Here is a 17,768-nt window from a genome sequence, read left to right on the forward strand (position 1 = left end):
TTAATTGATTGGCAGCTCGACGTGTTTTTGATGTAACACACTGAAGAGTCAGATCTTTTACAGTATGAGTCAGATCGGGGGGGGGGGGGGGCTGGGTCACGTGCTTCCCTGTCAGGAGTCAGCTGACTGTGAGACATCATAAAGGGATCCACGAGTCCTGCACTGAAGCCATAGACCAGATCCAGATCTAGCCCACCACCCGAGAAACAAACACAGCTGCAGGAAAACAGCGGAGTCATGCTGCTCCTCACTCTCCTCTTCGTGTCCTCAGGTAAAGACAACACGGAGGTGTTTTATTCAAACCGTCAGTGTCAGATTATTTCTTCTTTGGTTTTGTAACAAAGTGCGAAACACGGAAGTTGTTTTAAGCGTTTAACAAACAGAAGCTACTTTAATGAACACGTTTTTATCAAGTTTCTTCATTAATACGACACATTTCCTTCAATAAAGTTAATTCTATAAACAAATGTCATTTAATAAAGTTCGACCTTTTTGGTGTTTGATGGCGTTATTTTTATGTTCGGCCCGCACGGCTAACATTAGCCTGTTAGCTAAATATTACGAAACTAACACAATAAAAATCCCTAATTTATAAATGTGGTTGTGTAGATGTTCAGAAACAATTTGATTAAAGAGCAGCCAGTTAACGTACACATTTAAATGTGTATTTTATGTGAATTCAGGTTGTATTGTACAGTAAGAGCTAATCCTCCTTCGTAATGTTTTGACTGTGATGCGTTAATGTGCTGTCGAAACAATCGGACAAATTAGTTTTTTAGAGCAGGACGACTCACCTGAATGCCACATAAAGTCAAAACAAACACGTGAAGTCATGAGAAATGATCACTATGTCTGACTGATCAGAGAAAAATGAAGACTTGATTTTTATAAAACTTAACATAAATTAAAGTATTGCAAATGAACCTTTCGGCAGATACGCCATGTTTAACAGATGGGTTTAATTTTAAACACAAGTTACTGATCATGTAGAAAGAATGACCTAGTTCTAATCTGACCTTTAAAATATGTTATGCATCAACACTTTATACTCCACATTGTGTTTTTGAAGCTTGTAGAAACAGATAAATGTTAATTACTTGAAATATTCCCAGTATCTGAGGTGTACGTGAATGTGAGGGGGTTTCATGGCTTGTTTGAACTATTGTTGTAGTTTTTATTAGGAAGTGTAAAATAAGCCGACCATAACCATGAACTTTCATTTCAGCTTTTAAAAGTGAAGTTGTGTGTGTTTCTGTTCCTCTTTCTGAGTGAAGTTTGACTGTATCTGGTCTGTTAATGTAAAACCAGCAGATATGTGCAGAACTTCCCTTCTAGACTGATTATTCTGTAACTTCAGATGAATCAACAGTTGTCATGGTCTTTTTAATGTTTCTAATCAGAGCTAAAAGACGTGACTTGTTTTCTTCTCCAAGTCATGAAACCTGATCTTTGTGTGTTTCGTGCTCATAACTCTGACCTTTGGCTGGAAAATATATTTTTCTGTACGATCCACATTCTTGCATGTGTTTCCTCTACAGTGCGCATGACATATTCTAAGCTTGGTATCCTTTATTTGACAACTTGTCCTGCTTATCTCTGCCCATTGTGCAAGGCTGCTAAACCGAAACTGTTTTTATAGGTCGCTTGCTGGTGTTGAACAATGAAATGTGAGTCCTGTTTAAAGCCTTCTGTGCTTCACTGCGTCATGTGATTCTTGATTCACTGGCTTTATCATCACTTTTCTTTCTGTCTTAGAAAAGTGCTCACAGGAAGTGAGTCAAACACGGGCCTCTAGATCAGACTTGAGTTCTTTGTCTGACTTGTTGTCTTGTTTTTTTGTTCCAAGCGATTTACATAAAGCAAGTGGAACATATATAACATACATTTTCTGCTGCTGTGTCAACCTGTTGGCTGTAAATAGTTTATGGCATACGTGCAGAGATTTGCCCCTCATTGGTACAGCATGTCCTCTTGAAAACAGCTTGTTATTTTGTCTGACTGCTCATGTGACTCGAGCGGAGGGAGGGAGCGCCCTGCTGCACTCACACTGTCGCTGTGACTGATGAGGGGTCGCTCTCTGCGGGCTTACTGGCTGGTCAGCCAAAGCCACCTGCGAGAATTTGACAGCTCCATGCACACTCATCAGTTCAGTTTCTGTCAGACTTTTGTTGGTTTTATTTTTTTCTAGGGGGAGGGGGGGTTGCATAAGGCCTGGAGGGAATATCAGTTTGTTTAAAGTTTCTGCAACTGCTAAAAGCTGCAGCGCCACCACGACCAATTTATTTCATCGTCTCAAACAGAAGCGTGCAGCCGGTCGGAGCACGACAGCCTGCAAACACCTGCCTCAGTCGAAACGTTTTCCCATTGCATGACCAGAAAGAGTCACTGAGTCCGTCGTGCTGCGTGACCCTAAAGATATGATGACCAACAATAGAAATGCCTGCGTGGGTTTATCCACATGCCTTGAAAACTATCGGGCTCCAGGTATGTGCGACCCCGGCCGCAGGTATTCTGTGGAAGCTGCTCTGACTCGTCTGTACTTTAGCTGAACTCTGAAACCACACGGTCTGCAGCTTCAACTTTAACATTCAGTCTGCTTTTGGAAAATGTTTTTTATAAAGTGAAACCTGTGTAGAGACGTTTGTCCTTCTGGAGTCTTGACTCCAGGCTCCATGTGGAGCTTTGTAGGAGATGATGGGGTGCACTCATACGTGTTCTCTTCTTCTGTGCACTAAGCCATTAATGATGTGCTTTATTGTGCATAATTACCGCCGGTACTTCGTTTCGGCAGCTGTTAAGCAAATGCACGTTTTAGATTTCCCCTCCGATGTCTTGTCTTGGTCTGTTGGTTCATCAACATCACTGATGTGTGCTCGGAAATCTGCCAGACGTAGAGAAGCTCGGTGATTTCCTCTCTGAGTGCTCGAGATAAAGTTTCCTTCAAGGACGATCAAGTTCTCTCTCTCGCTCGTTGCACTCGGTTGGTTCTGCTCGGTGAAACGGGGAGGGAGCTGACTGACACAGCAGGTGATGAGTTTCTGAACATCTTCACCGAAGTCTGTTTAGGTGACCGAGAACGTTTTAAATAAAATAAATATATCAATAAATCTCCTTTTAAGCGGGCGGCCAGGGTTTGATTCTGACCTCTCTCTCTCTCTCTCTCTCTCCACTGTCCTGTCTGAATGAATGAACATTAAACTGGTCACCAGTAAAGCGTCTTCACACTGGGCATGAAGGTTGACCTTTTCTTTTCTATGGAGAAATAAATCTGCAGTAGAGTTGCATTTTGGAGAGTAAATTCCTTCTTAACTTCCTCCTGAGTAAATGTTTGAGGAAGTATCGGATTCTTGGAAATCCCCCAGCTGTTGATCTGAAGGTGTGGCAAAAACCAAACGCTCATCGAAGCAGGGAAAGTGAATTTTTATTCACTTTTATAATTTTTATACATTTTTATTCGAGGGTTTTGTTTCCTTATTATCGACTTCAACCAGTAAAAACGAGCGAGGAAAACGTTCAGTCCTGTCTGCTGTTCTTTTATGGTTTAACGTTTGACTCTTTGTTGATTTTTTTTCACAGCCGTGGCGACCCCTCTGCTCGGCACTGAGCAGTGCGCCCGTGGCCCCCCCTACTGGTGTCAGAATGTAAAGACGGCGTCACAGTGCGGAGCCGTGCCTCACTGCGTGCAGAACGTCTGGAACAAGCCGCAGATGGTGAGACTTTTATTTGAATCTTCAAAAAAAATCATTTCAGTGTCCTTTTTAAAGGAGCAGTCTGTAGCTCTGCCCCTAGTGTTTAAAATGAGTACTGCAGTCTAAACTCTAATCATTAGAGGCACTGAGACAAAGGGCTTCACTGATGATGTCACAGAAAACATTTAAAACATGTAGAATAAAATCAGAATATATATTTAACACGGATAAAATCCACGAGTCGTTTCCACACGTCTACGGGTCACATGACTCGGCGTTAACACGGCGTCTCCTCTGGGTTTTCAGAAAGCGGTGCCCTGCGACCTGTGCAAAGAGGTGCTGATGGTGGTCGCTCAGTTACTGAAGGACAACGCAACTCAGGTGAGAGTGAGCTCGATCCCCTGTGACTGGAAGCACGCACGCACGCACGCACGCACGCCGCCTTTTGTGAAGAGGCTGGTGGTCATGTGACTTCTGTGATTACAGGCCGAGGTTCTTGGTTACCTGGAGAAGGCCTGCCAGCTCATCCCCGATCAGAGTCTGACCGCAGAGTGTAAGGAGATGGTGGACAGCTACTACCCCATCCTCATCGGGATCATTACCGGAGAGCTGGTGAGCCCCCGCTTTTTTTCTTTTCACCCTAAATATAGATTTTAAAATCTGCGGTGCAAAGTCCAGGGCGCTCAGAGCAACACGGAGCCGGTCTGAAAAGCCATGCCAGCGATTTTAATAAGCTTTCTGGAGTTTGGTTTATCGTTTCTGCTTCATCCAAGACTCTTCAGTAGGAGGTCCATCTGGCCCGCTATGAAGAAAGAAAAGGGGGGGGGGGGGGATGAGAGGCAGTGAGCAAAGTGCGGCGAGCTGAATAAGGACTATTGATGGGGAAGTGAGTCCACGGCTGCATGGGAACAGAGAAGTCTTTGTGTCACGCTGATCCTCATGACTGAGAGCGCGCGGGTTTCAACTCTCACCTGCTACTCCAACAGAAGAGACGCTTCGTTTATGGGATGTTTAACATGTTGCTCCATCACTTTTACGTGTCTGTAAACTTTGATGGCGACGGTGCCAGGGGAGTGAAAGATGGAGATTCTGGTTGTTGGAACAAAATATGCTCAAAGGGAGGTCAGAGCTTCGAGGCCAGTTTGAAGGAAATGGTTCTGAAAGCAGCAGGAAGTGAAGGAGCGGTCGAGCAGCGAAGAACTCTGCTGTTACAGAGCGCAAAGTCCAAAGATGGCGGGCTTTAAAACCCTTTCAGGGGAGGTAACTTAAAGTTTTTTTTTTTTTTTAGGAGGATCCCGCTGTGGTCTGCGCCGCCATGGGGCTGTGTAAGTCCGAGCAGGAAGCCCTGGCTAAGTTCCACACAAAGGAGCAGCTCCTGTCCAATGAAATCCCTCAGGTCGACCTCTCCCAGCGTGTCGCTCCTTTCCTCCTCAACGTGCCCGGCCTCCTCTACCCCCAGGAGACCTCCAAGAACGACGCTCCGAAACAGGAAGCTCCCAAGCAGGTACGCTGTTGTGCTCTCACGCCGATGAGCGGCGGGCGTGTCCTCCGCCTGCCGACGTCGTGTTCACCCCTCGCTCTTTCTCCTCCCAGCAGGAAGATGGCGACGTGTGCGAGGACTGCATCAAGTTCCTGACTGACGCTCAAGAGGAGGCCAAGCGCAACACCAGCTTCGTCGACACTCTCATCATGAACATTGAGAACCAGTGCGACCTGCTGGGACAGGGCCTGTCTGACATGGTACGAGCCGCAGCTCTCTCTTCTTCTTCTTCTCCTCTCCATCGATGTCTCTGATTTAACAGTTTTATCTCCTCACTGCAGTGTAAGCAGTACGTCAGCGAGTACGGGACTCTTGTTGTGCAGCAGCTCATGTCAATGGTGAGTCCTCAACCGGCCCACTTCACTGATTTGGGGTTTTTTTTGGGGGGGGGGGGGGGGTTTGGAGGAAAACTTGTCTTTTAAGTTGAAAAATTTCAATCAAAGAGAAAATCAAAGCTCCTGTGAGGAGTTGAGATTATGAAACAAACTGAAAAGAATAATTATGATGCAAAGTGAACAAGACTGTCAGGGACACGAGTGTTCAAAATGTTCTCACTCCTAACACATGTGTTCACATGTTGGACTGCAGCGGTCACACGAGCTCCTCACAGCAGCTTTGATGAAGTATTCAAACTAACACGCCTGATGACGCGTGCTGTCCAGTCTCGCAGCGACCCCGACCTGCTGACCTCAGTTTATTCTCATCTTTTGATCGCTTTCTTTTCCCTTTTTTAATTTTGATTTCTTCATCTTTATTGATTTTTGCTCGTGACTTTTTTTTTTTTTTTCTCCCCTTCACTCATTTTGTCTCGCTCTGTTTTTCTCCTGCTCTGGGTTTTGTGTGCTGCTTCCCAGGAACAGGTAGGTCTCTCTGTGTTCATCCTGTGTAGCCTGTTTAACCCTTAGCTGTCGCTGTGTGTGTTAACCTGCCACTCATCGCCTGAGACCCCAAACACACTGCTTCTTGACTCCACACTGAACACACACACATCCTCTCCTGCTGCTTTGTAAACGATCAAAGTATGCTCGGATCATGTGACTTAGTTTGCACAGTTAACTCCTGAGAGACGCACTGGTTTTTTACTAACATGGACGTTTCAGTCCCCATAAAGGCAGAAACCCTCTTTGTTGTATTTGGCTGTTTTTCTTTAACCCTGGCTTCTCTCGTTGGATGCTTCAGAGTCAGACTCGGTACGGGTGTGCGTCTGTGTTTACTGCAGGTTAAAGAGAGCTGTGTTTGTGTCGGACTCGTGCACATTACATGGGTGGTTATGCAGATTAGAAGCACGTGTTTTATGCTAACAGCATGTCGTGGAGGAGACCGCAGCAGGGCTGTTTATATTAAAGCTAATTGTCTCTTTTTCTGTCCTCAGCAACCCAAAGATATCTGCGCCCACGCTGGTTTCTGCGCCGAGATGAAGAAGTCTGTTCCCATGATGATGCTGCAGGCCGCCAAGACCGTCCCTGCTGCCAAGACCGTCCCTGCCGCCGCCAACTCTATGCCCGCGCTCAAGCTCGTCCCCGCCACAAAGGTGCGTCCTGCCACTGACAGGTCGGCGAAGGTAAGTGTGTTTGTGAATCTCGACGGCTCCCTCACATCCGTCCTTTTTTTAAAAAAAACGAGGTTTAAAAAGCGTGACCTGCCTCGTTGTCTTCCAGCCCATGGTGCGCGTCCGTGATTCCCCAAAGTGCAGCATCTGTGAGTTTGTGATGAAAGAGGTGGAGAACATGTTGGAGGATCAGACGACAGAGGTGGGTTGTATCCTGTATGGCTCCCCTCTCAAAACAAAACCAACACGCTGCTGCTGTACAGAAGACGACGCGACTCGTGAATGAGCTGACCACTCGTCTGTTTTCCTTCCAGGCCGAGGTGGTCGCTGCTGTGGAGAAGGTGTGCACAATTCTGCCCAAAACTTTGAGCGCCCAGTGCAAGGACCTGATCGAGACGTACGGCACGGCCATCATTGATCTCCTGGTGCAGCAGGCTGACCCCAAGACCGTGTGCACCGTGTTGGGACTGTGCAACGATGCCAGACGCACGTTCGTGGGTAAGTCGGTCCGGAGGGTGTTTTCAGCTCTCGCCTTCTTGAGTGCTAATCTTAATTGGTGTTAAAAAAAAAAAAGGTGTGGAAACAACTCTCTTTGGATTGATGCTGATTTATGGCGCTCCTCTCTTCAGCTGCTCTCGACCAGAATCGCTTCAAGGCCGGTGGCTTCTGCGACGTGTGCAAGTTGGCCGTCAGCTACATCGACGGCATGCTGGAGAAGAATGCCACCGAGGAGCAGATCGAAGAGGCTGTGAGGAAAGTGTGCAGCTTCCTGCCTGATGCGTTCCAGACCGAGGTGTGTGTGCTTTCCTCTTTCTTACTCTTTATAAAACTTTGATCTATCCTGCTGTAAAACATTCACTCACCCACTTGTGTCTGTGCCAACAGTGTGACCAAATGGTGGAGCAGTACGAGCCGATGCTCATCCAGCTGCTGCTGCAGATGCTCGACCCAGACTTTGTGTGCATGGTAAACTAAACACACCAACGATCAATATTAGAATTATGCTATCTTAAAACAACCAGGAAGCTGATCCAGAATTTAATCCCACCACCTGGTACTAAACGGTTTCCTGCCGTTTTCTTCAAATGAAGCTTCCTGAACTGTGGGGGGAGAAAAACAACTCCAGCCTTTGTTTGCATCGCTGTGTATCCCAGCATGCTTTGTGCAGCGAGGCAGCCACATGATGGCGCCCTTTCTCTGCCTTTTTTATACCGGTATGCAGCCAACTTTGTAGGTGACAAATGGGTATTAAAAGAGTCTTGTACACAGAATGATTTGGTAAATAGGTTCCCTGTTTGCTTTATAAATTGTCTTTAAAAAACAGTATTTTATTTTTGATCTGAATCTTTGATTCTTTTCTATATTTAGTGGGATGTTCGACTAACACGACATGCCTGCAGCTCTTTTTAGTGTTTAAAGTGTGTGTGTGTGTGTGTGTGTGTTGCAGAAATTGAGAGCGTGCCCTGAAGCTGTGCGCAGGCTGCTGGGAACAGAGCAGTGCAGCTGGGGACCTGCGTTCTGGTGCAAGAACATGGAGACCGCAACCCGGTGCAATGTGAGTTCAGTTGCACATTTACACCTGAAACAGATTGACAACTCTTTTAAAGGTCACATGACCTCCTCCTCTTCAGGTTACATATGTGTCCTCGCTCCTCTTCAACATGTGTGTGAAGTGTGTTGTTGTGAATCCACTCTGATCCTGTATTTGATCATGTCTATAAACTCCTCTATTTCAGCCCTGCTCAGAACAGGCTGTTTCTGTGTCTGTAGCTTTAAATATGTAAATGAGCTGTCTGACCACGCCCCCTCTCTGGAAGGGCTCTAAATTGTATGAAAAGAAGTGAATATCCTCTGCGAGGTGTCTAATAAGTCGTTTGTGTTTCAGGCTGTGGATCACTGCAAACGCCACATGTGGGTATAGAAGAAGAAGAAGACGAGCGCGCACACACCGACCTGTAGGGAATTAAAAGAAGAAGAAAAAAACAGATTCTAGTGCTGCTTCCCACTTTTTTTAATTTTGTCCTGTTTTTTCTTTTTAATGAAACTACATGACTGCAGTTTGTGTAAATTAACTTTGATATTGTGAATGATGTCATGGTGGAAAGGGACTGGACACTTTGTTTTTCCATGCGGGTGGGGGGGGAGAGGGGGGGGGGGCTGGAAGCAGGAAGCAGTGATTTGTGTGTATATTTGCCAGCCGCTCAGCCGTTTATAAGCTTTGCATCATGTTGGTTTTACTTTCCTGTATCGTAAGCTGGTTGGTGTTCGAGCATGTTTCACTTTGTTAAACGCTGATTTAAGCATCGGATGGTTCCGGTTCTGACGGGTCTTTAGTCCAGCCCCCAAACGTCTCAAAGACTGCTAATGACAGGCTTTTCTTTTAGCAGTCTCTGATTCCTGATGCAAATTTATATTTTGTAGACAGAAAAAAAAAAAAGTGTATTGTTTTAAGGCGGTAAATAGTCTGAGAGCGTCTGTCCATCACCTCGCATCGTTTGCACTCTTCCTACTGTTTGTAAATCACTGCTTTTCTAACCAACAGAAAGCATCTCCAGTGTGTCTGCGTCGAAGCCTGAGCCTGTTGATCTGTACATTTTTAACAATAAAAATGATCCCAATCCAACAAGCTTCATGTTGTTCGACTGTTAACTCGTGTCTGACCTTTCTGGATCCTCGTTTCTCACAGCGAGCTGATTATAAAGCTGCTGTGAGAAATGTTTGCACCGCTTACGAAACAGAGATTGATGGGGTTTTTTTTGTGATCTGCAAAAGCAAACACGACAATCGGCTTAACTTCACTGAGTGTACGAGTCCAGACCAAACCAATCGAGAACATGACACGCCAGTCTGAGTTCTACCACACTCCTGTCAGTGACGTGTTCGTCAAAATATAAGTTTAGAAAACATTTTTTAATTGTGCAAAACAAAAGCTGAGGGGGGGGGGGGGGGCTTCCCACCCCATAAAGGCTGTTTGTCTCCTTCCTGTAGAGACGGGTCTGAGTCTAACCCGGGCCGCCTGCAGGACTGTCTCCTCTGTACGTGTGCTGCCAAACAAACCAGGAGGTTCATGTTTGAGTCATATTGAGAACTTTAATTATGCAGTAACAAAATTACAAAACCGGCATTTTAAAAATGGTGTTTAGTTACAAACAGATTATGAGCTTAAAAACATTATTAATGACTCTGAAGAGTTGAGACCAACATGATCACTTTTATAAAGTGAAATAACGACGATGAGGAAGCAGAGAGTGAACACTGAGCTCACCTCGTTCAGCTCCCCTTAAAGCCGACATGTGCAACATGCACATCCAATGATTAACATTTGAGATTACACAACAGTCCCTTAATGGCGGCACTGGTTACATGTTTTGGTTGAGAGAAGCCCTCCCTCACGTTTGGATGAATGTCAGAGTTTTGGTTTCATGCTGGAGCTGAAGAGCGACATGCTTCCTTTAATGTGGTTTTTAAGACTGGTACCGCTTGTTGCTGTAAACATGATTGGACCTGTATTTACTCTGAGAAACAACGTCGTACCGTCCATGTTGTTCTCTCAACATCAGAATTTTAAACGTCGACATGATACCAGAACAAATCTTATCAAACAGAATGACGACACACCCAATCCTGGGTGATTTCTGCTATTTAAAAAAATAAAATAAAAAATCCCCTGCACACTGCCTGAATCACACAAGTACTGTTGCAATGTATTTGTGCAATTTAGAAAATTGTTGCAGGTGATTGTTGTGTGGCATTATTCCCTGTTAAAACACCTGAGTTCACACTTAAACTCGTGAACACACAAGTCAATAACTTGGAGGCTTTTTAGCAGCATGTTTCCCTCAGGGCAGAAGAGCCACTCTCCTGCTGCTGGGTTCATCAGCTGGGGGGGGTCCAGCTGCTGTCCGAACACTTCACCTGCACCGTGTGGTCAGATACAGTGCACAATGAGAACGGAGAAGGCGGAGCCAACAGCCAGTCCCAGTGTGAGGAAGAACGACATGACCACTCCCGTGGCCTCCGCCAGCTCTCGAGGTACCACCTTGGGCCCGTAGATCATGGGCAGAGTGCCCAGGTAGCCGTTGGAGAGGCCGAGCAGGCAGTTGAAGACCACGGGGTAGACGTCATGGCTGAAGAGCACCGTGTGGATGTTGTCTCTTGGCTGGTAGTTGCAGAACATAATGAGCGGCACCATGACGGAGCGGCACAGCACGAGGACGGGCAGGGCTCTGCTGGTGGGACCGGGGAGCTGCAGCCAGGCGGTGGCCTGCCTGCCGCAGAAGTCGGCCATGTTGTAGAGGAGGAAACTGGTCAGGGGGACGAAGTAGGTGGTGGTCCAGGGGCTGCCGCTGTCTTTGTGCACGGACTGGATCCCCGAGGAGACGGCAGGGAACACCATGATGGAGACGCAGAAGACGTAGAAGACGCTCAGGCCGAGCACCCACGTCTTCCTCAGGATGGGCCTGAGCGGCGGGACGGAGACTCCGCCGCCGCCGCCATCGTTTATCACAGCTGAAGAGCTGCTTGATGCTGCCAGCATGTAGTGTCTGCAAAGAAACATGAGTCACAGCTTCACTTTAAATATGATTAGCAGAGTCACTCCTCCCGTCTTCAAGGTCAGGTTGACCTTGGAATAACCGTTCAAACTAAATTAAAAATCAAAGTTTGTGATTGGTCTGTTAAATGCATTTCTTCTGATCAAATCAAGCAGATGACGTACATTTATAATCAAGAACTTTGGCGCCATCTAGTGGCGTTATTAAAAACAACCAGCAGCTGATGCAGACTGTTTTTTTCTCGGGAAAATCTTCGATCCCGATGTCGCGAAAGTAGATTTAAAAAAATGGAAAAAGTTAAATAAATAACATGTCGTGTAACGTGTGTGAAAACTGTCAGGCTGCGATTGACCTTGAGTAAGCCAGCTTGGGCAGCAACAGATACGTGACGATGCAGATGAGGATGAAGACGTCCGCTGTCAGGAAGTAAGCCAGAGCGCTGTCCGTCACGTCCTTCGCCACCGCCAGGTCGACGATGGATGCCACAGCGCTCAGCGTGCCCCCCATGGCCTGGCCTGAGAGAGGAGAGGACCCCGTTACGTTGTGCAGTCAAACACGCTCGTTAACATGTCGCTCCTGCTCTGCATGGAGACCGCACCTGATATGAGCGCCTGGGAAATCCTCATGGGGAAATGTCCACTGATGCCGAACACGCTGCCGGAGAAAAGGTTCGAGGCTCCGCTGACGACGGCCACGCTGGCCAGCGTGCCCATGAAGAACTCGGTCCTGCCGTCCGACACGTCGACCTTCACCAGCACCGTGGTCACGATGAACACGGCCAGGATGACAAACAGAGACGACAGGATGCGCACGTGTGCAGACAACCTGCCGGCACAGAGACAGTCAGGCTGGTGTCTCCGAGGCTGAAAACTTCACTAACACATCAGAGTGTGTGTGTGTGTGTGTGTGTGTGTGTGTGTGTGTGTGTGTGTGTGTGTGTGTGTGTGTGTGTGTGTGTGTGTGTGTGTGTGTGTGTGATTTACCTGTTCACTAAGAAGAAGTTGAGTATCAGACACAGCACAGAGGGCACCGTGGAGGCGATGGTCAGGTAGCTTTCAAAGTAATCCTGCAGAGTCAGAACACAACATGAGGATGAGACGTCCAGTGTTGACTTGATGTCTCCATTAAAGGACAAACATCGGCTCATAAGACATCTTTATGAAACGCCAAAAGGACTTTAAGAAGCGTCAGCAATCACCAACCTAAGGATGTGAGTGGAGTCAATGAAAGTTGTTCACTTTATTTACATTCTGCAAATTTAACTTGTGAGAACTTTTTTGTTGTTGTTGGGGTTAGAAATAAAAAACTCTGAGTGTGTGCAGATCGAGGACGAGTGTAAAAGCTGATTGATGCTCTTCTCTGTTTATAGAACAGTCTCAGTGACGAACGCTGGCTGAGAGGAAGTGAAAGGAGAGGAGATCGAACTCGGCCTTCTCACTGAACTCAGATCCAGCTTTAAATGTCACATGACCACACAGGCACTTCACATGTGCACCAGAAGTGATCACTCAGCAGTTATTATAAACAGGAAATACCTGCTGTGTTATTAAAACAGGGTGTTGTCTCTCTCATCACTCCGTGACCCTGAAGGAGCCCGTTGCTATTTCTGAGCGTGCTGTGATTGATTTTCGTCAGATGTGAGAGGACACTGGGTCCTCACATCTCTGACACGATGGTCACACTTCTATGATAAGCGTGCAGAGTGAACACACACACACACACACACACGTGCGTTTGGATCCTCTCTCACTCACACTGAGTGGTGAACGCTGCTCCTCGCCGTCACCGCCGCCCTCGTTAGTGTCGTTGCTCAGCTTGTAAAGCCAGTAGTGTTTGGCTGTGATGAAGAAGTTCCAGGGCAGCAGCGAGCCGATGCCCATCAGGAAGAAGATGATGTACACCAAACAGTAGCGGTCCTCTGGACTGTAGCGGACAGCCAGAGGAAGGGAGGCGTGTTTGGGGAGGAGGGAGGCGGAGGGGCTGGCGTCCTCGCTCTCCTCGTCCTCGGATGCGTGGTGGTTTCCGATCGCAGACGGGACGTAGGACGAGTTCAGACTGGGCTGCATGTGCTCCGTGCCGTCCATGTTCACAGGCAGACTACAGGACGAGAAGACGAGGGGAGGCAGCGACTGAACACCGAGTCAGAAAGTGTCAGACACAGAGCTGTGAAGGAGAAGAAACGAAACACTCTCAATAAATCACATTTTAATCGTCACGTTTCTGCAATCAGAGAGTTTGGAAGGAGCTTACTTGTTCATGTCCAGAGAGGGGAAGACGGAGGGTTTCTTGTGAAGCCATTGTCTGGGGAGACTTTTGTGCAGCGGCTGGTTGGAGATCAGCACAGTAATCCAGGTCGTGTGACGCTGCAGCGTTAGAAGTATTATTTAATCTTGTCATTCAGTTCTGGACACATTTATTGCCCCTTTGAAGCCAGACAACTAATCTCTGACTAAACGGCAAACCTGAAAAACGTCCAAACCAGTAAAGCTTCTTTTCTGTTTGCCAACGCTGTCATTTCTACGTGGCGTTAGGTTGCCCACACTTTAGCTACAATCTCCTTTATTTGAATGATCAATAATATTGGAAAGTGCCAAAGCTTAAAGATCTTCACTCATATTTTTAACCAAGAAAAAAGAGAGAGAGACTCGTCTGAACTGCACAAACACGTCGGCTACGTTTGGCTGCGGTTCAGGCAGCGTGCCGTGCACGAGTCCTGGAAGCAAAACTAGAGGATACCCAACGTGGGGGGCTTCGGACTTTCTGTTGCCATGGTAGCGAAACAGGAGTCAGTATCAAACCATGAGATGCTGACGCCCCTTTGTAAAAGGTCTCAGTGGGTTAATGAAGTCGCCGCTTTGCAATAAACAAACATACAAAAAGGTGCTTATAATGTAAGTTAATCGTTCAGCAAATAAAGACACTCAGCTCCTTCCACCAGCTCATTATTACATCCGTACCGTCACGACACTCCTTTAGCTCACAGACGAGATCTGCTCAAACTTCTGACTCCAAAAACTCTTTAAACCCCTCTTCTTCTTCTTCTTTAATCACATTTGACCTCTGTATGTCAGCATGAGTACTGTGTACTCTCTGATTTATATTTGAGATGACCTCTTATTTTTTTGTTTGTTTTTTTGACCTTGTTGCACTTTGTGACCCGTGTTTAGAAAGTGCTGTTAGGCTAAATAAAGTCTGATTGATTATTGGACTCACAGCTCAGCCTGTTTCTGCAAACTGCAGCCTCTCAAAGTGAATGATGCCTTTAATTCTATTTCAGCCACTGACAGAGAACAGAGAAGCAAAGTTTGTGTGTTTGACTCAGATTATTTAAGGAGGTTAAAAGGAAGACTGACATGATAGAACAAAGCTGACCTTGCAAACTTAATGCATCATGTGTGCAACTATAATGAGGAACCAGAGTTCACATGATGCTTACACAGGGGAAAGAGATTACACGCTCTCTAATGGTAATCTCTGCAGGGTGGTGTTACACTTTAAATTGCCCCCGTGCTATCTGGAGACTCTCCGTTTGTTGTTGTCGTAGTCACAGCAGATGTTACAAACATCGACAGTGCTTTTTAGTTATATTTAAGAATTAGCAGTTTTGATAGTTAACAAAGAAGCATTAGTTTGAGCACGTGAACGTGTCACGTCACATGAAATGAAAGTCACCAGATAACACTTTTAACCGTAACACCTCTTCGCTCTGTCACCTCCAGACAGACGGCTAAACAAACTTTATATTTATTTATATGTTGAGTATTTATTTTAAAAGTTAACCTGTCAGAGAATAAAACATAAACGTACCTCACGGGTGGAGACTCTCTGAGGTTTCTGAGTTCTTACAGCGACACAGAAAATCCATTTCACAGCTGACTACATTTCTGGTCAGCTGACTAACTACATTGTTCAGGCTGCGTTCAAGTGCTCCGCGGATGCTCGGAATTCTCAGTGACGTCTGTTCTGCTCCGGTGTGTTCACAAGTTTGAAACAACACTGACGTTACAAAACAAAAAAAACTTTATAATTTAATTTATTTTGTTACTTATTTGATCAATCATAGTTATGTAACTGTGTAGACATTCAACTATAGTTCAAATGACAAATGATCCAAAAGCAATTTTCGAACAAGTGAATCATCTAAAAGTGTTTGATCATAAACCCGTATTGTGTCAATGATTGTACGTAATATGACGTATAATCTAACAGCTTGGAAGGTAAATTACACAATGTCGTTTCGACTTGTGAACGCATTACCGTATATAGCCCCAGTATTCATTTTGTCCGATTACTGTAAGACCACATGAATGCAGCACGAGCAGTAACTCTTCAGACAACAACAACAACAACAACAACAACAAAAACAAATAAACTTATTCTTTATCAAGTAAACGTCTAACGTGTTATGTTGTTTTTTTTTAATCAATAGAAAAATCCTTAAAGAGTCACACGCACACGCGCACACACACACACACACACACACACACACACACACACACACACTCATGGTTGAGATTAGATGAGATGGCTGATTGGCTAAGAAGTCTTAGTACTATGTTGCTGTGAATGTCTGTTGATAAAATGTCCTCGATCATTCGTTAGCTATGCAAATGCATCTTACATTATAAAATATGTTGTTTATTTATTTAAAAAAACAAAACAAAAACAACCAAATCCTTTGGTTTCACAATAAATGAGTTGTTCGCCCAATAGTCCAGGAGATGGCGCTGTAGGACGACATATCCTGCTGCACTATGAAAACATTTCCTGTAAAACTAAAAAGCTCCACACTCAGGTCAAACATGATGTCAGGTGTGTTTGTGTCTTCGCCTGCAGGATCCCAGCTGTGCGTGACTGTGGAGCAGACACTGTTGGACGACAGTGATCATTATCGAATGAATCACTATCCAAATGTTGATCTTCTCCCAACTCACAGCTGCTCCTCGGCTCTTTCCCCCCTGGCAACAACAGAGCTAATTGAGCAGGAACAATCTGCACCAGTGTTTGTCATGTCTTTCTGCTGTCAGATGCATCGTCACAGTTTTTACTCTGCAGATTCTGGTCACATATTCACTCATGAGATTTGGTATTTTCTTTTCCTGTAATGCAAATCTTAGAGTCTGTACATCTCACCTGATAATTCTGGTCAGTTGAGATCACAAACACTTCTTAGTAGGGTTGTAAGTCATGACCACACTGACCAAGACTATAAATATCACAGAGAAGTCCTCTTCTTGTGTGCAGGGAGAGTGGCACATATAACACGGGGAAGGTTGCAGATGTAACCAGGGGTCGAATGTATGAGCCACATTCTTATTCTCTCTAATTTGCTGCAAAGTAAAACTGGCATCCAGCGTGGAGGTGAAGCTGCACTCAGCTTCTATACTGTGCTGCCAATTTTACACATTATAGAAAGGTTCAATTAAGTCATGCACTGAAGGGTGGCACATCAGTCCTCAATTAGCCGTGCCTTTAATGAAACAGGTGCCTGCTTTTAAAACCATTCTCCCCCCCCCCCCCCACCATGACTCAGAGACCTATTCTCTATGTTAGAGTCTAATCTGAAGAACCCCGACACATCCTGCGCTCAGAGAAAAACACTGAGGTGAGAATAGTCGATCTAAACACTCAACCCGTGAAGGGCACGACGAGGGTCTCTGAATCCTTGTTAACATGAAGGCCGGCCAGCCTGCCAGTTAAAAGCTTTTAAAAGTTAAATGGACCAAATGGGAATTATCCAATGAGGTGTGAGGAAGCCAGGGATTGGTTGAATGGCTCTGTATTTTAGGTGAATGTCAGGCGCAATTGATTAAAAACACAGATGTCCCTTTATGGGGACTATGTCCTTTCAAGCGCTGGGGTGCATGGCCCAACTGGGGCGCTGACTTCAGGGGGGGGGGGGGGGTTGCTGTCGTGTGCAGTACGTACACATACCTGTATGAATAGCAGATAATTACCTGATCGATCTCAATGCATTATATCTTCTCTCACTGCTCTTTTATTGGTGTATTCACCGTCAGAAGTTGGGCATGGTATCAACGTAAGGGATCCGTACCGTCCTACTTTTTTAGTATCCTTCTGTTGGGATACCAAGGGTACTGATCCGGAACTAAAGGGTTCCTTTTCTTTACTGCGTCTCGTTCTTCTAGGATGAACTTAAATAAATAACAGGCTACACTGTATTGGGCTGCTGTGATGTCACACTATTTCACGGATACATCGAGGCGTTACCGCGATGAGACTGCGTCTGTAGAGGGCGCTCAACAGCGTGTTCATGACAGAGCTGGCCAATCAGAAGAAAGTGGGCAGTCCAACCTGAACATTAAAGGTGAACATTAAACACATCATAAATCATCTGTGTATTATGTATAATATTGTAAATGTAAATTTAAAATCTAATCTCTCGGGGTTGGACACATCCCTGCAAAGAAGGCTGC

At 45.7% G+C, this 17,768-nt stretch overlaps 2 protein-coding genes across 3 annotated transcripts; one reads left to right on the forward strand and one right to left on the reverse strand.

The window, feature by feature from the left end:
- The first annotated feature begins 117 nt into the window (after positions 1-117).
- Positions 118-9,404, forward strand: psap (prosaposin). Of its 2 annotated transcripts, none has more exons than XM_079362103.1 (14): positions 118-271; positions 3,577-3,710; positions 3,996-4,070; positions 4,176-4,301; positions 4,978-5,193; positions 5,286-5,429; positions 5,511-5,567; positions 6,602-6,790; positions 6,888-6,980; positions 7,093-7,276; positions 7,408-7,571; positions 7,664-7,744; positions 8,226-8,333; positions 8,664-9,404. In XM_079362103.1, exons 1-14 carry the CDS (start codon positions 238-240, stop codon positions 8,697-8,699), a joined length of 1,641 nt encoding a protein of 546 aa, XP_079218229.1. In that variant the 5' UTR covers positions 118-237; the 3' UTR covers positions 8,700-9,404. The 2 variants fall into 2 exon arrangements, with proteins under 2 accessions (XP_079218229.1, XP_079218228.1); XM_079362102.1 differs by having other exon boundaries at positions 119-271; positions 5,283-5,429.
- Positions 9,405-9,848: 444 nt separating this feature from the next.
- slc29a3 (solute carrier family 29 member 3) lies at positions 9,849-15,236 on the reverse strand. Its single transcript, XM_079362105.1, has 7 exons — positions 15,139-15,236; positions 13,582-13,694; positions 13,086-13,494; positions 12,315-12,397; positions 11,930-12,156; positions 11,684-11,846; positions 9,849-11,322 (listed from the first exon to the last, which is right to left on the reverse strand). The coding sequence occupies exons 3-7, from the start codon at positions 13,413-13,415 to the stop codon at positions 10,707-10,709; spliced, it is 1,419 nt and encodes a 472-aa protein (XP_079218231.1). The 5' UTR covers positions 13,416-13,494; positions 13,582-13,694; positions 15,139-15,236; the 3' UTR covers positions 9,849-10,706.
- Between the last annotated feature and the right edge of the window lie 2,532 nt (positions 15,237-17,768).

This window comes from Symphodus melops (genome assembly GCF_947650265.1).
Source record: "Symphodus melops genome assembly, chromosome: 15".
NCBI classification, from domain to species: Eukaryota; Metazoa; Chordata; class Actinopteri; order Labriformes; family Labridae; genus Symphodus; species Symphodus melops.

Bases quoted from the DNA above. Each gene is read 5' to 3' on its own strand.
- slc29a3 (XM_079362105.1), bottom strand. From the start codon at position 13,415: ATGGACGGCACGGAGCACATGCAGCCCAGTCTGAACTCGTCCTACGTC. The intron at 12,398-13,085 runs GTGAGTGAGAGA...CTGACTCTGCAG, and splicing joins AGCAGCGTTCACCACTCAGT to GATTACTTTGAAAGCTACCT. The intron at 11,847-11,929 runs GTGCGGTCTCCA...CTCCTCTCTCAG, and splicing joins TTCCCAGGCGCTCATATCAG to GCCAGGCCATGGGGGGCACG.
- psap (XM_079362102.1), top strand. From the start codon at position 238: ATGCTGCTCCTCACTCTCCTCTTCGTGTCCTCAG. The intron at 4,302-4,977 runs GTGAGCCCCCGC...TTTTTTTTTTAG, and splicing joins GGATCATTACCGGAGAGCTG to GAGGATCCCGCTGTGGTCTG. The intron at 5,430-5,510 runs GTACGAGCCGCA...TCCTCACTGCAG, and splicing joins GACAGGGCCTGTCTGACATG to TGTAAGCAGTACGTCAGCGA.